This window comes from Diadema antillarum, unplaced genomic scaffold (genome assembly GCF_040938485.1).
Source record: "Diadema antillarum isolate AM-2024a unplaced genomic scaffold, OU_Dant_1.0 seq00000264_RagTag, whole genome shotgun sequence".
NCBI lineage: Eukaryota > Metazoa > Echinodermata > Echinoidea > Diadematoida > Diadematidae > Diadema > Diadema antillarum.
Window position 1 is genome coordinate 1,695,552 of NW_027271302.1, and position 26,644 is coordinate 1,722,195.

General features: G+C 39.6%; 1 protein-coding gene across 1 annotated transcript; it reads left to right on the forward strand.

Moving 5' to 3' along the window:
• The first annotated feature begins 1,703 nt into the window (after nucleotides 1–1,703).
• On the forward strand, nucleotides 1,704–25,522 carry LOC139729823 (uncharacterized). The gene is made up of 6 exons (XM_071640749.1): nucleotides 1,704–2,176; nucleotides 11,665–11,961; nucleotides 15,045–15,107; nucleotides 17,583–17,849; nucleotides 21,961–22,189; nucleotides 23,601–25,522. The coding sequence occupies exons 1-6, from the start codon at nucleotides 2,101–2,103 to the stop codon at nucleotides 23,665–23,667; spliced, it is 999 nt and encodes a 332-aa protein (XP_071496850.1). The 5' UTR covers nucleotides 1,704–2,100; the 3' UTR covers nucleotides 23,668–25,522.
• The last annotated feature ends 1,122 nt before the right edge of the window (nucleotides 25,523–26,644 follow it).

Below are 26,644 nucleotides of genomic sequence, written 5' to 3' on the forward strand. Positions count from 1 at the left end.
TAGAAACTGGATACACATTTTGTCATAGATCACATTAGTCCAGTCAAAATAGGGTTTCACCCACCAAAAATTGCAACAGTAGGAATTCCACTGCAGTGCTACTTGTTATGGGCTCCTAAACACCATACCGGTACTAAAAGTCCCAAGAAATCCAGTTGGGCAAAGTGACTAAATTTCCATGATATGCAAATTAGCTCCCATTATGATAAAAATACAGTGTTTCCATGAAAACTAGGCTTTTAGGTTTCAGATTGGAACACCGAAAGTGTTGAAACCTATGTTTACAATGTCAGTTTAAAAGTGCGATGTAAACATTTCACCATGTACATAGTCTGAACCTCATTTGCATAATGTGCAAATTAGCTCCTATAATGATGAAAATACAGTGTTTCCATGAAAACAATGATTCTAGGTTTGAGATTGGAACACAGTTTCCTCACCCACTCCAGTCGATGTGTCCAACTGTGAACTGTTATACAGATTACTAGTAATATACAGCTCTGAAGTCCACTTCAATGGCCTGCCCACATCACATGGTCTTTCATTGGTCAGTGATATAAGCATGTCATCAACATGGCTCATCAGCGTAAGATGTGATACTTCAAAGAATAATGGACAGTCTAATACACCTTCCTCTCCTGAACTGCCATTTATTCCAGGTGGGTTAGAGTTTGTCTTTCTATGAGCATTGCAGATGTACATGTGTATACATACAAGTTGCATAGCACTTTGTGTATGGTGTCACTGTAGAATAGATAATGTTGATCTGCTGCAATGTATGTCAATTATGTAGAAATGTATGTCATAATCCCAGGGTCTTAGGGACTATGCACAATGATCCTTACATGTACATTTGTACAAGTAAGTGACAGGTAAATGAGTTTAGAAATCATCTTTTCATATGTGTCAGCTTCTTTGCAGTGTCATGACCATTTATTATTTTTTTAACACAAGAAATTGGAAAAAAAAAAATCTTGAATCCGCCCCTGGTAGTGCACGTCACATCAGAGATATCCAAAACACCAACACCAGTTTTTTATCCTGTACGGGGCCCCAGACAGTAGCCCCAAAGTGCCTCAACCATACGTAATATCAGCTGCATAGAAAAGGGTCTTGACAATTCAGAGATTTCAGAGATGTCCCAAACACCGAAGCCAGTCCGAACTAGACTTATCACGGTACGGGGCCCTGTAGGCTACAGTAGCCTGAAATGCCATCTCGTATGATTTTTTTTTTTTAAGAGCCGAAAAGAGTCATGACTAATTGCAATGGAATTAGAAGGTCCTGCACAACAACTGAGATATACCCAAAATATAGGCCTATCAAGTCAGATAGGGACCCTAGGCCTACACAGTTTAAGAATAGCCCCCCCCCCCCCCCCCACCCCATATGACTCTATCTAGCTGAAGAGTATAAATGACTATAATTTCTTTTGCAGTGGAAAAAGCACTCAACAGAGATAACAAAAACACCATGAAGCGATTTGCAATGGAAGCATCCAAGTACACAAAAGTTGTGACCAAATCACGAAAACCAGTCATTTTCGGTACACCACAGATCCGTGCAATGGTGGCTCCCACAACGGGAATTGGCAGCTACCTGGCCTCGCGCGGCTGCCTCCCCACTGGACTACGCCCTCTTGTGTTATAATCTCTTTGGCACATACACACTGACTGCGTGCGCTGCCCATGTAGCCACTGTGATCTGTGGTGTACCGAAGGCTGTGTCCCGCCTCCTCTAAATCCATCCTGAAGAGCCCTTTATCCGCGTACAAATACTTCGGTTAGGCGACTGGGATATGGATAAATGTTCTTTATTTGTTGCCGTTCACTTTACAGGTGTAGCAGGTTCGAGCGAAACACTTCTGTAAATGTGAATGTCATCAATTACTGCGGTTCAGGCCTCCTGCTCTATCCATCACCACGTCCACTTGTACCAGCTGATAAGTTTCCCAGTAGCTAGGGATAGCGGAGAGGACGGAGCATTTATAAACAACGCAAACTACGTCTTTACGTACACGTAGTGTTGTAGTGCGTTCGATGGAGACAAATGTACGTCGACTATGTTTGTCAATAGTGTCATGTCAAACAACCAGCAGCAATGCCTATGATGTTGATATTTGCAAGTCTTCTCTACTTGGGACCAAACATTTTGAGTTCATCTGCTTCCACAACAGGTGAGTAATTTATTACCTTTTGTCCTTGACCGAAAGATCGGTCTGTATCTGTCCGTCGGGGAATGTTCCGCGGAGACTTCGTCTGGCTTCACGGATCCCCTCCGTAACGGAGGACAGCGTTAATGGCAAAATATAAAAGAGTCCTCCGGACAGACGGATCTTTCTGTCTACTTTTGTCCTTGCTTTGCCATAATGGAGATGTGTTAACCAAATGTTTCCTGAGCTGATCATGATATTATCGACCCACTCGACATCATGAGCTATAAAAAAGCAGTAGGAATGTGATCTATTTTACATTGATAAGTAATTGCATTTGTAATCTAGACCCTATATCATGTAGCAAGATATAAATTGACTATTTTAACATTAATAACAAGGTCGAAAACCATGAAGGTAGTAAAAGGTTAAGAAGATTAAGAATATTAAAGATTAAGTTGTCAGCCCTGACAAGCTTGCTGACAGTTTCAGTAAAATCCTTGAAATCCTTAAAATCTACTGCTGTTCTGATGTTAGAGACTGACATTTGACAACTTGACTGGGCTGACAACTTTCATGAAACGGTGCCTAATTATTTACTGTACATAGGCATAGCTAGTAGAGGAGTAGGACTTGGGTCTCACCTAGCTAACCCCGGCGCGGGGCGCTGTAACCAGTTAAACAGCGCCCCGAAGACTTACGGTATATGCAATTTAGTGAAGTAATCAAGTCCACTGCGATGCTTGCAATTCAGTAAACAACTCATCGTTCAAAATGACACTTTGGATTCGCAACGAAAAGCCACATGTTGTAATACCAACCATATTGTTGAATATTTGATAGTGCAACTATGTATCACTCACCATTACCTCCAAAAACAAGATTAATCGTCATCGTCTTTGAGACCATCTCCGTGAGATGTGAATCGCCATTTGAACATATCACGTTGTAGCGGTTTGAAATATCCATGTATTATGTTGTCTGGTATTCTGGCTGCTGTAAATTACGCTGTCTGGTAACCCCAGCATTTTGTCAACATCCACGCGAACTTTCTTTGTGCGCCGACACACGACAGATGCGCATGACACGACAGCGTGGAATAGCCTCCGAGTGTCGCGGCTAGCACAAGCGAGAGTATCATGTCCACCGCTGGAGCGCTGGGTAGAGAACTGCGAGGTCCCTGGTAGAGTCTGCCACACCACTAACAGCACGCTATCAGGACCAAAACAGTGACGTAACGCGACGTAGATCGTGGTAAACGTAGCGACGAGAAAGTCCCTCAGATTGGAGCGTAGAACCTGAAGAAGGTGCGAGTCACGATGTAAAACGTAGCGAATATCGCAAAGTATAAAATCCGAGCTCGAGTAGAGACACAGTGTAATGTAAATTGCGATGTAGGATGCGTTAAAGATGCAGCGCAGATCGCGAAGTAGAAGTCCGAAAACGGAGAAATATGAAAGCGTATAATCCGTATGAATATAATCCGAAGGCGTATAATTATCCGTATGTAATGACAGTCCACGGTGCGAGGTGTCGTCCACGAGAAAAGACGTGGGAGAAATGTAATACAGTTAAACTCGCATAAGTCGATCTTCTCGGGACTGAGCAAAACACATCGACTTAGGCGATTTTCGACTTGTGCGTAAGTCGAAAAAAAATCGACTTAACAACAGTTACACCACACTTACATTATGTATAAAATGTACATGTATGTCAAGTCTACTCTGGAGCGGAGAGCTGGAGAGGTGTGCCGCAGCACGGGTCGCCCGGCAGGGCCGCGGCGAACTTTGCATGGACAGTGCATTAGTATTGGCACAGGTCCGATTACTTTACACCCTTGTTAAACCTTGAGGAAGTGAATATGAACGATGTTTGAGCAGTGATTGATTCCAGTTTACCATACCGTGGCTTGAAATGCGTGTAGAGGTGTAATTCTGATTTACCTGTGCCCGTAACTTTCCCCCTACTTTCCGCTTTGAAAACTCAGCAGCTTCATCCATCCACTGCACAGCGCAGACTGCAAACATACACAGACTATACACAGCCCAGTCGCTGTACGCACAACTACACAGCCCAGTAGCTGTACGTACGTAGTGCTAGCGCGACAGGGTAGTACCAGCGGACCTCCAAACACGAAGAGAGTTCAACAATCGCATGCGATCGCTTTGAATTTTGATACCGGTACTTTAGATCATTTTTTGTCACCTGTCTGGTCGGGCTAGTTCTCATGTAAACAAAAACTGGCGTCTCGTGATTTTGACAGTGATTTATTGCACAATAAAATCTTATTCGACTTAGGCACAGTGAATTTAATGGTTTTTCCGTGAAAGTGTTCTTGGAATTTCATCGACTTAGGCGAGTATTCGACTTACAAAATTCGACTTGTGAGTGAATTAATACACGTAAGTCAATGGGGAAAAATCAGGACTTTTTTAAATCATCGACTTGTGCGATTATTCGACATATGCGATGTCGACTTAGGCGAGTTTAACTGTACTATACGGACGGCGTGACTCCAACGATTAGGACGTGCTCTTAACAGGATGAAAGCTAATTGTGAAGTGAGGAAGCGTGGAAAATGAAACAGCGTGGTCGCAGAGAAATCGTCACGGAAAGGAGCTTGGAGGGTTGTAATTGGCTGGTGAAAATGCACAGCTCACCACTAATTGGTAGTTTGTGTCCATGACAGCAAAACAAGAGGTGTGTTTATGGAAATCCGACTACTGTTGGAATGTGAGTTACGCGTACCTCGGCACGATGACAAAGGCGAAGAATGTAGTGCGCACCTGTCATGTGTCGGCGCACAAAGAAAGTTCGCGTGGATGTTGACAAAATGCTGGGGTTGCCAGACAGCGTAATTTACAGCAGCCAGAATACCAGACAATATAAGACATGGGTATTTCAAACCGCTACAACGTAAATAAAATGATCTGCGCATGTGCGAATGAATATTCATTTCAGTTCTCAGCAAGCCGTCCTGGGTTTTTTTTTTTTTTCCACACGCATACATTGCACAATTATAATATGTGCTACGTTTTATCCATACCTGATTGACAGCAAGGCTGTTGGCGCCTGCGCTGTGTAAGCTGTACTACGATATGAAGTGTGGAAGGACTAAAACCTCAGATAAAATCTTTCACAGGGCTCTGAAAACAGATCGTATTGTAAATTCGGTGGCTCTGATTGTAAGTATCTTATCTAAAAGTACAGCCATGATTTTCAGTATAAAACCCTGTATTTTGGTCTCTGGTCACCAAAATGCTAAGCCATATCAGGCGTTTCTTCTATAGCCATAGGGCTGCCATGCGACCCCGACTTGGTACGGGTTGGGGTCGCTGGTGTGGTTTAAGGCCAAGTAAAAAAAGAAACCAGTTTCTCGTCCTCGCGCGCATCGATTTTGGCCGCCGCATCGAATTTTTTACTATTTACTATTTTCAAAATGGCGCTGAAAATACCAAGAAATTCATAATTCTCGTCCCAGCCCGCTCCCCGCCTGCATCGATTTTCAGTTGCCGCATCGACTCTTTTGATATTTACTATTTTTTCGGCCGCCGAAAAAAAAGAAAAGATCAACAATTTTATTCACCTACCAATCGTGACGTCTCATTTCTAATTTTTACGCCTTGCGTCCTCTACTTAGCTGTAGACTATAGTACAGCTGTAGCTTCTGTGTGTAGTGCGTATGTAATAACGCATGCATTTCACACTGCGAGCTCGGCCGATCGGCAAGAAGGAATGACCCACAAAGCAGTCGAACTGCACTGTAGTTGGATGGGCGGCGCGGCGGGCCGGCCTACTGGGCTGTGATGTACAGCGCACTCGATACGTCGTGAACGCGATAGCGGCAACATTTTTGCGAACAATCGCTGATATTCCACGCATATTTCGCGCGTTGTTCGTAGTTTTCCCCGTTTCTGATATTTTAAGCGGATGAATTGTACTGTACAAATGCTTGTGAAGATTGTACGGTATCGAGTTTGTATACATTTTCATGTCATTGTGACTATGTGCATGTGTGTGCAGTGTCGGAAGGTACGGTGCCAGCAGGGAGGTCCACACCTCCCTGGTGCCAGTGCAGTGGCCGTGCCGCACCGTATATCGGCAAAGTGTGCGTGTTTTGTAGCTGTCCAGGGTCCCCATCCCCTGGTCTGTCACGGCGATACATTCTATTTTGAAGAGAAAATGAATGCGCTTTTCCAGCAAATGTAGAATTATTAAATGGGTGTATCTACAAAATAAATAACTTTTCCACGGATTCTGGTTTGTCTCGTATTTCTGCGGGATACTTTTCTTCACGATGTAAATTCACGGACACAGCCGTGAGTGGTATCATCTGTAGTGTGTACTGTTATACAATAATTCATCATCCAAATAATGAGTGATTATCAAATGTCTTTTTAGAACATGAAGAAACATCTTTAAACGTTTAATGCTAGAATGCCATATCAGTATCATTTTGACATCCATCTGCAATTGTACTAGCCAGTTTCCAGTTGAATGTGCTACAATTGTACTGTGAAGAACTGCAGATATACATACCAGCTGTGTGGACACAAAAAGTCACAAACACCAATAAATAAAGCAGTGTTTTGAATATCATGGAATTTATTTCAGTCGTACATTTGTTGAAAGACATGTTTTATACCTGTTTCAATCAATAGCACAATACATCAGAATTGCAAGTACACTGGTATCAGAAAAGCCATTACAACACTAAATACCAGAATTAAGATGGTCATTTTCCCTTGACATCTGTAGTGGAAAGAAAAAGCAAATGTATTTCTGCATGCATGAAGTTTCATTTCAAGTATGGCACATATATCTATTTGTTTGAAAATGCACAGAGTGCAGGCAAGACGCACACTTGGGACCTGGTCTCATAACACAGCTACCAGAGTGATATTTCATTTCATAAATTGAATATAGACAATAATTGTAAAGCCCTCTCTCATTACCTTTCTCAGAACTACCGGACGATAAACACATATTACTTTCATTTTGACGATCCTTGAAAAAATAGCAAGATATCAAATAGTAAGGACCTCCCTCATCGCCTTGCTCAAAAAACCCGGACGAGAAACTACTTTCTTTTTTTACTTGGCCTAATAGGTGTCACCACCACTGCGCTGCATTGACTGTTACTGTTCCAATTTCAGACTGCACAGAAGTACAATCCCCCCCCCCCCCCTCTTCACGTGCTGGTACTGCACTGAGCACCATATTAAAATACTTTCTTAAGTCAATAAGAATTGATGATTTGAAACATACCACCATTAACAATACAAAATTGTTTATTGTCATTACTGAATTTTATTACCAACCTGACGTTAGAACTTCTACTTACATGTAGTGAACCTGCAAGTGTTTGATGCTTCTGAAATTTAGACGATATTAAACCAGAGAGTGATGAAATTTAAGATATTAAAGAGTCAGGCTGAGAGCAAGACTGAATAGCACTGAAATGGTTTAAGGATGTCAACAATACCTCTGTCACCAACATGACTTACAGTTACATACGTAGATACATGGATTCATTCATTCATTTATTCATTTATGTATTCATTTATTTTATTTCCACACGGTCACTTGTTTCAGCCACAGGCTGTTCTTCAACAAGTCTGTGCATCTTAAAAACAGTTACATCACATAATACAAAAACATAATGATACACAAAATCATACTGAAAAAGAGGAAGAAGAAGAAGAAAAGGAGGAAGTAGAAGAAAACACTTGAGCGTACAGGCTAGATATCACATTCTCTATCCCCTCCCCCCCCCCCCCCCCCCCCCCCCCCCCCGCTGACACAAATACAATTGTAAGTCTACACAAAATCTATTACAGAATGAGCTATACACAAAACACATGACTCCATCACTGAAAACAGTCTCATTAATGAAAAAACTAAATTCAATGTAAATCTAGTAAAGGACATTTCTTTCAGATTCCTCTAGAGGCAATCAATTTCATTCTTTAATTCCTCGAAATGAAAAACTCCGTTTCTTAATATTGGTTAGTGGTTTAAATAACTCGAAGTATTTATACACATTTCTTAAACCATAATAATATGCTTTAAAAATTCTCCCTGTATCATATGCAATCTTATACTTCATATACAAAATTTGCTTATTTCTTTTATGAGAAAGATTATCAATTTTCACAATATCAAACAAATCCTGGCTGGGAAAACTCCATTCCTTCTTCAATATAATCCTGAGAGCTCTATTTTGCAATTCTGTAATTTATCCAGTCTTCCTTTCCCAGCATTTCCCCCAATAATGCTACAATAGTCAAATCTACTCTGTATGACAGATAATGTAAATGCTACACTGCTAATGATACAGTGTACGATCGCAAGATTTTGAACAGTCAATCTCACCAGCAAGGATGGGGTTTGTATGTCAGTGTACATTGTATGTGACTGAAAGAGGCCCTTCCAGTATCTGTGCAACAGATTGGGCAACAGAGTGACTTCACAAAGTGTCATGTATGTCACTGTGATGTGTACAGTATGTCACTGACTTACAAAACACATACCATGTAATTGTGCTGATACCTACTGCTCTTCTATCTTCAACATGGCAAAATGATATGCAAACTTCTAGAACTTTGCAATTACTATTTTATAGATGTGAGGTATGCCCCTCAGATTCTAGTATTCGATACAGTGATTTTTTTCCTTTTTTTTTAAAACATGGGTATAAAGTGTATTTCCATGACTCTGTGTCTGAGGGCATGCCAACTTGGTTCTAAGGATGTACAATGATATCAACTGCTTTGAAAACAAATGAACCTTCAGTCAAAGAGAAGGGCAATTCCATGATCACTGCATTTGTGAGATACTCCACTAACATTGAGATAATTCAGTGAAGGACTACAAAATGTTCAAGGAAAATGATAACAATGAGTGATAGATAAGAAAAAGATATGGACTGGCATTTGTAAAGGGCCAAAATTAAAAGCCAAGGCAAAGCATTTGCAACTCGGCAGTGTGTACACTGTACATGTCACATAATTAGTAAGCTGGCTTCCAAGGAGACAACACTTTAAAGGGAAATTGTTGCAACTTACCAAATACATCCACATTTGCCTGCATGTGCATTTAGTGAATTCAGCACCAAATTTGTGAAAAACTCATCAGTAAAGTTCTAAATGAGGTACGGGTAACTCAAATAATCCGTTCAAAAGTTCTGAATCTGTCAAATTCATTGCAGCCGTTATGTGATAAGAGGATTGTAGCAAATGTGAAGTCACAGTAGGATAATGATGTAAAGAAAATATAAAGAAAATTCTGCAAAATTCATTTTTAATAAAAAGTGCAGATTTCATTTGACTTGTTCTCGACAAGCACAATATTAATGCCCTTTCCTTCTCAAGGAGGTACACTTCAAGTCAGATGCACTTTCATTTTGCTAGAAATGTAGAAAATGTACATTTTGTTGTTGAATTCTCTTTCTCTTTGTTGTTGTCCTGCTGTGACATTGACAGGAATTGTTAATGTCCTTTTATGCCATGATGGCAACACATACAATGTGATACATGTAATATGTTGTGTGTACACGTTTATGCAGTAGACTTTAAAACAAAAACTTTGAACAATTCATAACCGAACAGATTGTCTGGTTTTCCTTAAACTTTACCAATGTGTGCCGCTAAATGCCTGCATTCACTAGGCGTGTCTTCATCAACCCGAAGTTCAAACTAGCGGGATATTTTGCGGTCTTAGAAAATAGCCCGATACAGCGAATGTGCGTCTTCATCAGCTCGAACAGCCCGCTTGGGGAAATTTGCCCGAAAATTGACGCATGCGCACTTTGCATCATTGCTCTGCTTAGCTTGCGGTTCGAAAGTGGATTTCCCCGCTCAAAATCTCCTATATCACCGTATGTCAGATACTCGTACTACAATCAGGGAGGTGAGCAGTACAGCAAATTCTCTCCAAAGGGATATTAATAATGCTACTCTTTCTTCTCTCCAGTGAGGCATCTTACAGTGAAATAAACGATTTGCAATGTTTAAAAAAATCCAAAATACACATAATCTGCAAGAATCTTCAGCTAAGGTAGAGTGGACCTGAAGAAGAAGTTTACAAAAAACAGCTAGCATGCACGGCACTTGAGAATCACCTCCCTGGTTTTAAAGATGTCAATAACAGTACGCCTATAGTACACACATGTGATCCTTGAATACACCGTGTGCGTGTATGTAGGGCCTACTCAGAGAGGTGGGAATTCCCACCTCCCTGGCCTACTATACACAGTCACTAGCTTGTACACGCACTTTCCACAGCCAGCCGGCGAACCAGAAGCGCGGAGGAATCTAGAAAATTTCGGGCTGATGGAGACGCACCCAAAATAGCGCGCTACTGTAAAAGTGGATATTTTCGCGCGACTAATTTTTTGCGGTTTGCCGGGTGAGAAGAGTTTCGCGTGTTTTTAATTCCGCGGATTCAAGACACCAAGTACACGAACACACGGCAAGCAAAAATATTCGCGTGCTTTTATTTTCGCGCTGGTTTCTGGTTGCGCGAAATGCGCAAAAATTTCAACACCGCGAAAATTTCCGCTTTTACAGTATTTCACGAATTAGCGTTCTAGTTCACGAACTAGACCAAGATTTTGGGAGAAATTTTCCCAATCAAATAGCGCGCTATTTGCGTCTTCACTACACAGATAGCGCGCTATTTTGGCATCGGACTAGTTTGCTAACCGCAAGATAGCGCGCTATTTTGAAACTTCGGGCTGATGAAGACACGCCTACTGAATCTGTTTTGGGTGCATTCTCCTTCAAGTAGACCAATCCAAAGAAATTGAATAAAGCAGAAAAAAAAACAAAAAAATAATTGAATAAAGGATTGAAAAGAAGAAGAACAGGTGAAAGCAGACAACTGCCAGTGGATGTTGTAGGGTCAGCTCCTGTCATCTTTGTCTGTGTGTGTGTGTGTGTGTGTGTGTGTGTGCAGAGCCGGCGCAACCCAGTTTTGTTTTGTTTTGTTGTTTTTTTTGGGCGGGGCACTTTTTGCATTATTCATTTATTTAAGTACCGTATACATAGGGTCTAACCACTTGGGCCCTTGTTGTTGAAGTGGCATGAGAAAATGCTATAAAAGGCCTTTTTATTTATCTTTTTCTCCCCCTGGCACTAGGAATATGTCGTATAACCCCCCCCCCCCCCCCCACACACACACACACATTTTTAAAAATGCAGCCCTAGTGCTTGTGTGTTGATTATGTGTGTGCATAGTATGTTTATGTTGGTATTAAATCTAGAAACAAGAGCATTATTGCAAGATGCCAAGACTATAATAGAGGACATGCTGATATGTTGTGCCTATATCCTGTGCATGGCAATGGGATTTTATGTTGGCATATACTTTTTGTAAGGAAAGTAAAATGACCTCATTAATTTTGTCCCAATGCTTTTATGTTGTGAGTGTTGCATCGTATTGCATGCACACTGTACTAATCTGCTGTGCACAGTCTTTCAGACATTACATTGACTGTTTTTGCCTTGCAGGTAGTGAAACAGCAACCCACATCTGTGTTGACTTCGATTCCATTACCAACAAGACCAGTGTGAAGTGGGGAGTCTCCTCACCCACTCCAGTCGATGTGTCCAACTGTGAACTGTTATACAGATTGATATACAGGCTCTCTGAAGTCCACTTCAATGGCCTGCCCACATCACATGGTCTTTCATTGGTCAGTGATATAAGCATGTCATCAACATGGCTCATCAGCGTAAGATGTGATACTTCAAGGAATAATGGACAGTCTAAAACACCTTCCTCTCCTGAACTGCCATTTATTCCAGGTGGGTGAGAGTTTGTCTTTAGTAAATATGAGCATTGCAGATGTACATAGATGTGTATACAAGTTGCATAGCACTTTGTGTATGGTGTCACTGTAGAATAGATAATGTTGATCTGCTGCAATGTACAGCATGTCAATTATGTACAAATGTATGTCATAATCCCAGGGTCTTAGGGATTATGCACAATGATGACCTTACATGTAAGTGACAGGTAAATGAGTTTAGAAATCATCTTTTCATATGAGTCAGCTTCTTTGCAGTGTCGTGACCATTCTGTTTCTGCCATAAATGATGAAATAATTGTCATTGTCATAATGCTGTCAGATGCATACTGTGTATGGCCTTTGGATACTCCTGAGGAATGGGTGATTTCAGAAATGTCTACTCTGCAGAGTGTTGTTTGTTTGTTTTTTGTATCACATTGCCCGAGAGACACACTAATGTTCAATTTTTAGCTCACCTGAGCCAAAGGCTCAAGTGAGCTATTGCGATCGCCCTTCGTCCGGCGTCCGTCGTCCGTCGTCCGTCGTCCGTCGTCCGTCGTCCGTCGTCCGTCGTCCGTCGTGCGTCGTGCGTCGTGCGTCGTGCGTCGTGCGTAAACTTTTTACATTTTCATCTTCTTCTTGAAAACCCCAAGACCGATTTTCATCAAACTTGGCAGGTAGCATCCCTAGGGGGTTAGGAACTCAATTTGTTAAAATGGGCACCATGCCCCACCCAGGGGGCCCCCAGGGGGGCCCAAACCCCCCAAAATTAAGGAATCTGTAAAAATCTTCTTCTCTAGAACCAGAAGTGATAGAGCTAAGTTAATACTATGAGTTAGTACATTGATGACTGTAGTTTCAAGTTTGTTCATGGCAGAATCAGGGGTGCCCCCCTTGGGACCCAGGGGAGGGGGGTGGGGAAGGGTTCTAATGGGGCCTAAATTGTACATTTTCATCTTCTTCTTGAGAACCCCATGACCCATTTTCACCAAACTTGGCAGGTAGCATCCCTAGGGGGTTAAGAACTCAATTTGTTAAAATGGGCACCATGCCCCACCCAGGGGGCCCCCAGGGGGCCCAAACCCCCCAAAATTAAGGAATCCGCGAAAATCTTCTTCTCTAGAACCAGAAGTGATAGAGCTAAGTTAATACTATGAGTTAGTACATTGATGACTGTAGTTTCAAGTTTGTTCATGGCAGAATCAGGGGTGCCCCCCTTGGGACCCAGGGGAGGGGGTGAGGAGGGGTCCTAATGGGGCCTAAATTGTACATTTTTATCTTCTTCTTGAGAACCCCATGACCCATTTTCACCAAACTTGGCAGGTAGCATCCCTAGGGGGTTAGGATCTCAATTTGTTAAAATGGGCGCCATGCCCCACCCAGGGGGCCCCCAGAGGTCCCAACCCCCCCCCCCCCCCCCCCCCAAATGAAGGAATCTTTATAAATCTTCTCTAGAATCAGAAGTTATAGAGCTGAGATAATACTATGAGTGAGTACATTAATGACTGCAGTTTCAAGTTTGTTCATAGGAGATCCAGGGGTGCCCCTCTTGGGTAGGGGGGGGGGGGGTGGTTGGAAGGGTCCAAATGGGGGCCTGAATTGTACATTTTCATCTTCTTCCTGAAAACCTCATGATGGATTTTTGTCAAACTTGGCAGGTAGCATCCCTAGGGGGTCAGGATCTCAATTTATCAAAATGGGCACCATGCCCCACCCAGAGGGCCCCAGGGGGCCCCAATCCCCCCAAATTAAGGAATCTTAAAAAAATTGGGCCCTTATTGTACATTTTCATCGTCTACTTGAGAATGCCTGGTCAAATTTTGGTAGAGCTGTGAATAATTTAGATTAGTGACTGTGTGAAAGGTGAACTTGCGATACTCAGGTGAGCGCTAGACCCGTGGGTCTCTTGTTATTTGTATTCTTCCGAGTGAGCATTAAAAAAAAAAAAATAAGGGGGGGGGGCATGAGTTTACATAAATGTGTGCTTTCTGTATGCATCAGGTCAAATTTAGGATACATTTAAGTAGCTTGAGAAAATGCAATTATTGATTTCCTAAAATTACACTTCATGCCCTCTTGATTTCATAATGAGCAAAATCATCCACAACCCTGACACAATTACAGCTGTATGGTAACCTTCAGGTGATGATGTATCAAGGCATTTGTGTGCCTGTGCTCTCTAAAGGTCACAGTTTAATTTCAAAGGTCAAGGTGAAAGGATACTGTACATATACATTATCATTGATTTTAATCCATCAATTTACTAGGAACATCTAGTGTAGATGTTTGTTTAGGGGCAAGGATGGAAATAAAAAGACAAGTAATGGCTTGAACAAAGTACAAAGAACAAAGTGGTGACATGCCATTGTGCTTTGATTCGGACATATATTCAATTTTCCAACCATGACTTCAGCAAGAAATGTCCAGTGGTAATATCTACTTGAGAAATATGCATTATCGTCAATTACTACAATGTACTTAGCTTAAAGGGTGTGTATAGTTCTGGTCGAGGTGTAAATTTAGCTTTTAACGTTTTGCGAGATATTCAGAAACCACTCTATGAGATGTCAAAGAACATGCAGATCTAAGGGGTATCTGAAGTTTATTCGATGAAAATCGGTTTTGAAGTGGCTGAGATATCCAAAAACAAGGTGAAACAAAGAGATCCTAATAAAGTTGTGGCATGTCGCCTTTTATTATTAGCACTTTTTGGGATATCTCAGCCATTTGAAAACCAATTTTCATCAAATAAACGTTGAATCCTTCTTAAAATTACATGCTCTTTCATATTTCATAAGAGGCTTTTCATTATCTCACTTAGGAATGTTCAAAACATGAATCCCTACCTCAACCAGTACTGTACAGTCCCTTTAAATGATAGTTTGTGTCAAAAGTCAAATTTAAGAGTTGACAAAATAACAAATGACACAAAGCACCATAAAGTCAGTGATCAGTAGCACTTATTTTTTGTCTGAAGATTGCTTTGTTATTACCCATGGTAATGGTATTCCTTCTCAGCGCAATGTGTGAGATGTAGTATGCTTGACATATTTCATTATACTCTAGCTTAATATGAGTATTATTGCTGTTTGTTTACAGGAAACTCCAGTTCTCGGCATGTCTGCACAGACAGCGGCCTCCGTTCATTGGTATCAGACAGTGGTGAGATGCTCAGAACAAAACTTTTTTTTCCATAATCTGCAGGAGGACAGGGTTGGGTGTAAACTGTAATTTTGTTGATTTTAAAGGAATAGTGTAGTTTTGGTTGAGATGGGGATTGTTAAGCTTTTCACTTTTTGAGAAATAACTAGAAACCGCGTATGAAATATTAAAGAACATACAATTCACAGTTTATTCAATGAAAATCAGTGTTAAAATGGTTGATATATCCATTAACAAAGTAAAACAAAGTGATCCTAATAAGAGGTGGGTCCCACATTTTATTTGAATTGCTTTGTTTTGGATATCTCAACCTTTTCAAAACCAATTTTCATCAAATAAACTTTGAATTCCTCTTAGAATTTTATGATCTTTAATATTTCATAAGAGGTTTCTCATTATACCTCACAAAAAAGTTGAAAAACTTAAATCCCATCTTAACCAAAACTATTCCATCCCTTTAACTGAAAAAAAAAAAAAAAATGTATTTGTGTATATTGATAGCTGATGCAGTGCTCTTCTGCCAAGGTGTGTCAATGCAGTACCGCATATTCTGGGAGATCATGAGTCCTTTAATTATTTTCTCTTAACCTTAACTCTTAATGTGCCAGGCCCAAAACCCCTAACGTGCCAGAGGTTTTTACCTAATGCCAGAACGTTTCGAAACTGGACTGACAATGAAATTTAAAACCGCCATATCTCTGAAAGTATTGACTGTTTTGAATTGAGTTCTACACAACATACATCAAGAAATGTTTGTTCTTTCATGTCATGTAGTCAGTTTGCCATAATATCTATCTGAACCTGAAATATTGCAGAAATAATTGATACATAAAAAAAAATTATTAGAAATTTTTGTGTAGTATTGAAAAAAAGAGTCAGTCGTGGTTTTTCTTCAATAGGATGCTCTCTTGACTCTGTGAGAAAGTTTTATAGCAATATCTCCTCTTTCAAATGATAACAAAATTGCCTTCTAGAATTGTATGATACCAAAGATACTAGCAGTTTGGTTTGTCTTAGCAATTTCTGTTTCTGCCTCAGTAATTCATTCCCAAATGCGAGTCCTTTAGTCCCAGATCCTGTATTTGCAACTAAAGTAATTGTCCCTGGAAGAGTATCTTTTGTCCACTTAAGAAGGAAAAACCTACTAATCCTCCTTTTGTCTAAGCGGACTGCGGGGGGGGGGGGGGGGGGGGGGGGGGGGTACTCTATTGAAATCAGCTGGCCTTTGTCCGCACGCAATTCCTATGCTAGCGTGGGGACGATTAGTGACATTTACCAAAACAAAAGGATGAAAGACTTGACCGACGAACGAAAGCTGACCCTCTTTGAGGGACAAAATCAAAGCAGCTTCCTGCAGGACAGTATCCAAGCGGAACAATGCGAGTGGAACCGCTTAGACAATACACGCAGATTCAATAGCATACACACACATGGTTTACCAATGAGACTTTTGGTCCATACACATCTCGCTGAGGGTGCGCTCACTGCAGATTTTCCCGACGCGAAAAAAAATACATCTAGCTGGAAAATCATCTATTTACTCAAAATTTTCCAATGTAATCATGGTCATATTTTTAGTGGAAACGATGGTTACACTAATCAGCTACCAGTACATATCATTTGCAGTTTCTTGGTGTAACACATTAAGGTACCACAAGAACTTAAATGATCAATGCTTTTCTCGCTCTTCTTAGTCGCCGATCGGCGACCATGGCACGTCAGGACTAAGGTCGCCGTTCGGCGACCATGGCACGTTAAGAGTTAAGAGCTTTTATGCATATATAGCTATTGATTGTTACTTCTTTTCTTTTCTTTTTTTTGGTAAGGATTGCCACACCTACACCTAAAGTATAACTCTCTTGAATAGAATCCAAAGAGGAAATGGATTTTTACTCTGGTGTTACAATGCAGAAGTTGTACAGATGTTAAAACTGACCTGCGAGGAGGTTTGAACAAAATAACTTTTGTGCTTTGGGTACAAGGTACTACCACAGTGTAATTTCCCTGACTACAGCTGAAATTCTCACTTTTAGACTTTTTAAAAGTGTGCTAGTGTACTTGTGGTAAGACTTTGCAGACTTTTTTTTTAATTCAAAGAAATCAATTATTTCAAATAAGCAAAAAGTTATTTCCTTGGAAAAATAGCAAAAAGTTATATCTGTGAAAACTTGTCAGTAATTATCAGCATTTCATATCCTGTGCTCTTGTGCACCTTGCAGTGTATATTCAATTGTAGAAAACTTACATACCTTGTCCGTTATTAAGATACGATCTTGAAACTTGTCAGAATATGGCCACCATGAATGGATTTGATGATGTTTGGTGAAAGAGAAATTAGCGATTAGGTGAATATTTGTTTTGAAGTTAGTTCTGACCAATAGCCCTTGTCTGCTACTCTGTACTAAGAATATGCAGTTGTATAGAGCTTGCGGCATTTCATTCACGTGTAGTTTGTTGTATATTTCTTCTCTACAGATGTTCCTCTGGTGCTGTGCGTATGGAGGCCAGAGGCGCAGAAGAATTATGTGATAGTACGATGGCAGCCCACCATATTGATGTCATCAAAAATGGATTGCGTGCTTCACTATGCTGTCAGAGGTCAGGTTTTCAAACACACCGTAGGTCTTCCAAGCGACGATATGCAGTTTATTACCTTAAATGAGGACAATTTGTCAGCCTGGGTGACGTGTATGGATCAGCAGGGACAGTCCTGGAATTCTTCAAGGGCTGAATATACACATGGTATGTATCCAACATTTTCAATATCAAATGTCAACGAGACATGAAAACTCGTCACATTGAGGACGAGTTAGGTGATACGCTTGTGGTCATGAGATGACAGTCATCTGTGATCGACAAAGAAAAGAATGTGATATAGGCACCTTGAAGTTATATTGAGCGTGCATGCGAAACCGTATCTGTAACCACTCGACCACGGGTCATCCACGGAAATGGTAAGACAAAAAAACAACAACAATGTATAGATATAACGGGGGGAAAGTCAATGCCCACTCAACTAACGTGGCCGTGTGAACATCTATTGCATTGCTAGACGGAAAAGCGGCCTTGTAACGACTGAGGTCGCTATGCCATTTCTGGCAACTTGGGAAAAATACGTCCCGCAGACATAAAACCTATAATCGGCTGGTTTTGATACCTTGCCTTTAATCACAATTTTCAGTGTAATGACGTCATCAAATTACAAAACAATGACATGGTCTTGAAAGAAAATTGTTCAAAGTACAACACCTCAGTCGTCGTCATTACATACTATGATCGGTTTGACAAAGTCAACCTGCAAAATGTTGCTGCAGTCGAAGCAATGTGGTCTCCAACACACAAAAAAGAGGGATATGGCGTGTGTGTGTGTCTGTGTGTGTGTATAGGTGCGTTTATATACGAACGTGATTTCTACATGGACGAATATGTAATACAAAATTGAAGAAAAAAAAACAGTAAAGTAGCTAATTATTTTGTTTCGTGATCTTGTGGGGTTCGAACCCGCAACCTCACGTCTCTGAGACGTCGCCTTTAACCACTCGGCGACACGTCTCGACGGGAAAATATGGGGAACGTTATGGACTTGAAAGACAGTTGTTCAATATATAACACATTCATCGTACGTTGTCAGTTTGCTATTGACATGACGATCTATCATTTGAATATGAGGCAGGCATTAGTACCTGTATGAAATTATTATAGGCATGGTTATCAAATTGCCCTAAAATATCCTTATAATTGCCTTATTTTTACACACAGTTATGCTATCCCTTTAAACTCGTCACAGTTTAATCAGAATCATTAACATCATACATTAGTACCATATTCAGTTCCATAGCTGATCACGTTTGCTAATCAATTAAGAGTAATTGTCTAGCATGTGTCATATGGCCAACCTGTATACACACGTATATACACACACACAATGCTAAATGTATGTATCAAACATCTGTAACACAGCTTTGAACTAACTATAGGAATTATCGCTGCACTTATCATCCATACTTTTTATCACTATCTGAAACTCCACAAAAACCACTAATTGACAAATAATCATCAATACAGAAGACTGAATACCTTTTTTACAATGTATAGCTTGTTACATGTATAAATCAGCACAAAGTAACCACGACTACATTGTGTTACTGAATTAATATGAACAAATTTCATGTTGTGACAGTATACTATATCAGTTTGAAAAGCCCAACCTGCAAAACTATAATTTTGCAGCAGTCGAAGTAATGCAGTCTCCAACGCAAAACAAAGGTATACTGTGTGAGTGTGTGCGTATAGGTGTGTTTACATGCAAACGTGATTTCTACATGGACGAAGGTGTAGTACTCTATTGAAGAAAAAAAGTAAAAAAAATATATTATTTTCTTTCGTGCTCTTGTGAGGATCGAACCCGTACGTGTGCAACCTCACGTTTCTAAGACGACGCCTCTAACCACTCGACCATACGTCTCGACGAGAAAATTAGAGGAACGTAAGCTTATGTACGTGAAAGATGAATCAGGAATCGTTTGGTCCGCATTCCATTCTCATTTTCAGTTTTAAATTGCAAAATTGTCAACCTCATGAGGAGATTTCAAAGAATAAAATGCATGATTACTGCAGCTTATTGTCACAGCTACAACATAAATAAGTTTCAGAGGAAATGAAGCAAAATCAGCTGAGATAAAGGTGCTTAAACGTTGTCAAGTCAATGCATGGTTTCTAAAAAAATCACCTCCCATAGACATAACACGTAAACTTGTCCGATTTTGCGTCTTTACCTTTAAACACAATTTAAAGCATGATGACGTCATCAAATTTCAAAACCATGACATGGACTTGAAAGGCAAATGTTCAAAGTACAACATATCTGAATTTGGGATAATATTGAGCTTAAACAACAGAGATACGAGCAAATGAATGTCAGAAACAGTACCTCAAAAAAATTAATTCCACTTTTTTGATTTCAGATGACGATATGATGACGTCATAATGTAATTATGGAAATAATGATACTTGAAACGTCATGTCCAATTTATATGCTTTTGTAATATGCAATAAAAACATAGGGTCACCTGACGTTTTAAAGAGCTATGGCGAAATAAACAAAGACATGTTTTTTCACTATATTTGCACATAGACGCGCACGCGAAATTTGAACTTTGACGCAAGTGCATTGCTTTGTTATTTGTAGGAATCGATTAGAAATCAATGGATATTGTTGCTCAAAGTATCAGGAATCCAAATCTGTCAAAAAAAGTGTATTTTCATGTTGCTGACGCGCTGTGCGCGCGAAAATGCGCGGACGGACGCGCACGCGCAAAATTGTTTGAAACGCATAAAATTGTCTGAAACTTCGAGATTTCCCATTGGAAAGTTGTTTTGAGCCTTTTAAAATTTTGACGCGCGCTTACGCGCACTTAATGATGTCCTAGGTAATTAGCATCAAAAGAAGTAAGATAGAACGTGACCTGAACTTTATGTCCACAAAAAATGATACAGAAATGACCTTTAGTTATGAAGTTATGATCGATCATGTAACATGGTCCAAAAATCACAAAATGGCGCCTAGACGACGTCATAGATATGTTACTGTCATGAAAACCTTATTGTGGCTAGATATTGTCATGAGACATGTTCCCTGAAAATGTCATGTTATTCCGTAATGTCATTCTTGAGATATTGATGACACAAAATTGTCCAGAAAGAAAGAAGAATAAAAAGAAATAAAGAGAGATTTTGACAATCACAATAGGTGATACGCTGATAGCGTATCACCTAATGATGGTATCAACAGCAACAACAACAACAGCAACAGCAACAGCAGCAGCAGCAGCAGCAACAACAACAACAGCAACAACAACATTATCATGATACTGATATAGGAATGGTGTGGTTATTCTTATAAATACAATGATAAGAATTATGATCATAGTCACAATTATGGTCATAATGAAATAGAAATAATGGTAGTGATGGTAATAAATTGTGTACAGGCAAACCCTGTGATAATGAACACCAATATGGCAGTGTATATTCTGAGATATGTATACATTGCTTGTACTTGTATGTCATTGACCAAACTCACTCATGGGAACAATCTAATTCAGAAATATATACATTGTATTTCCTTATTATGAGAGGTGAAACTATAATTATTTCCCTTACTTGCATTGTTTGTTACAACAAGATAAAAAAAGCCCCCCCCCAAAAAAAAAAAAAAAAAATATATATATATATAATAATAATAATTGAATAAATCAATAAATAAACAAACAAATAAATGAATAAATAAAAGATAAATAAATGAAATAAAAAAGAAAAAGGGGGAGGGGATATGCAATTTCTCAATACATACTTGAAGAATCACAAGGTGCATGTCTTGTACACATTACATGCTCACAAATGCATGGCGCATGTCCTGCCTCATTGTGTGATGCAGAAAGGTAACACTTTCATGTCTTTATCGTGCAGTAGGCAAATGTACTATCCACCAATCTACGTACATTGGCGTAGGGGAGGATAGGACTGATTCTTTGGCTGTTATTTGTGCATGTCTTTACCTCCACATGGGTGGTTGGAATCCACATAAAGGTTGTCATTGGAAACAAATGGAATGTTCGACCCCCCCCCCCCAAAAAAAAAAAAAAAAGAAGAAAGAAAACAAACAAACAAACAAACAAACAAACAAGCGCAAAGAAACATACATACAGCCATACATATACACACAATTGTACCATGCATACATTTTGCTTTATGGTTTCAGGCATATTAACCATCACTTCTTTGTGTCCGTCTGTCTGTCTCTCTATACCCACCTCCATGCTCATCTCATTTTTTTTTTTTAAACCATCTGTAGGCGCAAGCAGTGTCTGTTCAGAGCATGTGGCCAGCCAGTCTCCGTTGCCGCCTACCCCACCGTACATCTCTGACGACAACCCCACCAAGATACCTACTCACAGCCATATCCTGATCAGCAATATGGCCATGGGACTATCCCTGGCTGCCGGGATACTCATTGCTGGTGTCATCCTCAGTGCAGGCTTCATCCGCTGGTTGAGATGGCAACAGAGGAGGAGGAGAGAAAGGTCAGAAGGAAAAAAAAAAATCTAGTTCTAGGGCACCCACACTAGCATGCTGGTGCATAGCTTGATGGTCCTGTCTCCATGCAGGGTGCTACATAACTTTCTTTTACCACTTGCCCGATCGGGCAAGCGGATTTTCAAATTTGATGCAAAATACTCGCCCAAGTATCAGTTTGACTTGCCCAAAAAGAAAGCCCAAAATATTAGGAAATAATATAGAAAATCATGACTTTGTGTAAGTCAAGGGCTTAATAAAACACAATCATTTGAATAAACAGCACACATTGATTCGCAAGCTTAAACAGAATGGAGTAACAAACTTGGTCAGATCAAGTGTTGCTTTTGCATTGCATTGGGACTTCTTCACGAAAGTGTTGGAAAGTTGCTGAAATGAAATATTAAGTGTGTTGCATCACTTAACAGCCATTATCTTTAGACTTCTGTGTGGTTAACTTTGTGAGTTTGTTGAGGGAATTTAAGGGAAAAAAGGTGGCTTCAAAATTTTTTGCTTGCCCAATTCGGGCAAGCATTTGTTCTCATTGTTCAAAAACACTTGCCCAAATTTGATTTTCACTTGCCCCCGGGCAAGTGCTTGTGTAGCACCCTGTCTGTGTAATACCAAGTCCCAGGCTACCACAAAGCCCTCATCCAAAGAGATGATTGCTGAGTTTGTGAAAATAGCGTCAACTTGGTAGGGTCAGTACTTTGTGTGTATACCATTCTGGTTTTCATCTCACCTTGTGTTTAAATATGTGATGTTATTAATTTGTTTGAACAGATATCAACTATTTGTATAATGTTGCCAATGTCTGCACTGTTCACAACTCTGTTTTGAAGACAAAAAGAAACCACAGATGTAATGCATTTTGTTTGCTTTGAAGAGGTACAGACATGCAAAATGTAGTTCGTGCATTTGATTGATTTCTTTCAGTGCCTCTGCATCCAAGAGGTGATTTCTGTAGTACTTTCAAACTGCAATGAATTTCTTTGAACAATATATGAAAAAAGAACAAACAGACATAGCAAAAGTAACATTTCCCCAGATGCAGCTGTATAGCATGCTAAGTTTGTTTTTTATTCAGCACAGAATGTTACAGTAAGGGAAAAAAGTGATGGACTGCCAGAGCAGAGATGCCAACTGATACTTTTAGCAGTGTTTTGTACTCTTTTGATGTTGTTTTGCTTTGATTTGTTATGTTTTGTTTTATTTTTGCCAAAACCACCACAGGTTTTTATGGGGGAATACTCTTCTTCTTCCACCATGAACTATGCCTTCAGTCCTCAGTGTACTGCAGTGTTGTTTACAGGGTTGGCATCCATGCTAGGGCTTTTAACAGCTTTCTTGCAGGAAGACTCTTGAAGCATGCTTTCCTGTATATACGCTCATCCAGTAATCATCTCTTTTTGCATGCAGGTTGCTGAGGCATGGGGAGCCGGCATCAGACCAAAGTGCAATGGAGGAATTCCAACAAATGATGTGAGCTGACTGTCAATGTGCATCTGCAGGAAGAACGGGATCTGTTAACTCCTAGTCACTGTCAGTCAAAAGGAACTGTGGACGGAGTTGATACAGAAATATCAAACCTTCTTGTTTTCTAAATGGTGAAATATATGCCCAGTGGGAACAACATGAACCACAGTCATTTGAACGGTCACTGTCACAGTCATCATCATGTGATAATTTTCAAATTGCTTTTTACTTCGGTTTTTATTTAGTTTCTGTATTATGTACAAATATTGAAAGTGAAAATTGCTTTTCAGTGATTTGAAGAGTTTGGATATATCCTTGAAGATGGTAATTAAAATGTTTTATGAATATTGTTCTTACGTAAAAGATCTAATTCATGTAGGGGGAAAAAAAGAGAATCACCTCTCTCATGGCAGTAGAAGGCATGATTATTGACCATGTGAGAAGCAGTGATTTGATTATTGTGTGCTGTTTGGCCTTAGCTCTTGAATTTCTTCCCATTTGGAGGAGTCTGCCACTCTGTTAATTCGTTGTTGTAAAATTAAGTGAGTTTCTGCGCAGATAGATGATTCCAGAGAAAGGGTCCTTGCTCTCAGATGTATAGTCTTAAAAAGTTTCTTTAATGACCCAGTATCATGGTGACACTATGTGATGGAAGGATAGCCTGATTGAATCAATCCTCATTCGCCACCCAACAGGGTACATTGAAAAACCACAACAAGTACAGGCCTGCTAGAATAGAATTGCTTATCAGGGAATGCATGCACCAAAGCATACAAGATTCTTTGTTTTAATAGATTCTTTGGCTGCATGTGTGCTGCATATAAAGCTGTACACAATTCATTATGGGAATTCCTGAGTATATCCAAGTCAGACAAACCTTTCCATTACCTAGTCACCCCACCTTACCAGGTCTTTAGCTTTATAGCCAAATTAAGAAATGAGGTATTAAAAAGCGCCACATATTATTTCGTACTTTGTTTCAGGGTATCAATGTTTGTTTTTCCCCAGAATGATACTTACACATACAACAGGGCTCGACACTAATGGTGAATCAAATTTAAAAAAAAAAGGGCATATTTGGTGGCCCGAGGCGGGCCACCTAAATTTTGGGAAAAGTGTGTCAATTTATTCGTAACTTTTTTCGCCGGAAATTAGCAGTTAAATTTGTTTAAAGGATGGATGATAAGGACTGAATGAGTGCCTGAGAGTGAATGTTGCGAGTTTGTTGAGGTTTATTTATGAGTAGGTTCTACATTCAACTTCAAATTCTTACTGTGATAAAACTTAGATATTTGACTCATTAAAAAAACAGGACTTTTAATGTTTTTTACTGTGTTTTTTTTCGGGGCCACCAAATTTTTCTCTCGGGCCACCAAAAATTTGAAATTGAGGATTTTGGTGGCCCCATCGGGCCACCAAACAAAAAAGTTAGTGTGGAGCCCTGCATACAATGTAAGTTACTGTAGTTGATGCATATCCATTCCATTCATGCTTTTAGATTGTAGGAATGTAGATACATGAGATTTTGCAATATTCATGATGTTACCATCTTTAGACATGCATCTTTACTGTTGAATGGGATAAGGGTTATTAAGATATTTTAAAAAGTCAGCACTTGACCTTGCATATAGGTTGATTAAAGTTTGATATTTAGAAACTTGCCTTTCCTTTTTCAAATGAACCAGTGCCCACAAGAAAGAAATTGAAGAACTGAAGTGTTCAAGTGCTCCTCTAGTGCAGATATCATATGTAGTACGATATGGTACACTTAAGGAGAGCACTCGAACACACCCTATGACAAAGATGCTTTTATCTTTCTAGAGAAAGGCCATAAACATTGTTTGTAAATATTCATGGGGAAAAAAACCGAGAAAATATAATACATACATTTTTTTCTTTTCTTTTTTTTTTGGGGGGGGGGGGGGAGGGAGGATTGTCTTGTGTGCAAAGCAAATTATGATATCTTAGCCCAAAAGATAGTCATGTGACCAGGACAGCTTTGTGCAATGTCTTTGAAAAGTCCCTACATTTGGATGAGGCATCAGTTATCAAGTGGTCATATTTTTCTTGTCCGTTCTTGGCTTCTGCTCAAAGTCCCAAATGATTTTTTTATTTGACAATTTTGTCTCTATATCTACTGAAATCATCTCTCTCTCTCTCTTTTGGATAACTCTGTGCAAAGTATGTATGAGAGATTGTCTGCACTAGCTTATTTTAGTTGATTCTGGTCGTCTCTGTTGAAATGCCATGCTAATGTAAAAGGTGTCATGGTTTCATGTTCTGAAAACTACAGAGAACCATTATTAGATATATAAAAGTATATGGTATGGGCATATCGTGTGAAATGAAAATGCAAAATAGGAGGACATATTATACTGCATTCTCATATTACCGACATGAAAAATCCATATATAGTGAGTATATTCCAATTACGCATCAGTATTATTCAGATAGATAGTGTATATTCAGATTCACTCCTTTAACATTGACATAAATGCAAATTTTGCATCACATATACTAGTGTGATGCCTTTAAAGGACAAGTTCACCTTCATAAACATAAGGATTGAGAAAATGCAACAATATTAGTAGAACACATCAGAGAAAGTTTGAGGAAAATTGGACAATCGATGCAAAAGTTATGAATTTTTTAAAGTTTTGTGTTGGAACCGCTGGATGAGGAGACTACTACAGCTTGTGAGTCATATGCGTACAACAGTATGAAGAAAATGTAAAAGAAAATTCAACATATTTTCACTTTTTTCGCATAATAAAAGAGCACTTGACTTGCCTCTTTCTAAAGGCAGGGGGAATGATATTACCCATAACATTTGTCGGTAACGAGTCAGGGGAATGTGTACTTTTTTCAAAAGATGGAATTTTGTGAAATTCTCTTTATATTTTCCTTATATTGTTGTACGCATGTGACATCTAAGTTATTCATACACTGCAGTAGTCTTCTCATCCAGCGGGTACTGCACAAAAACT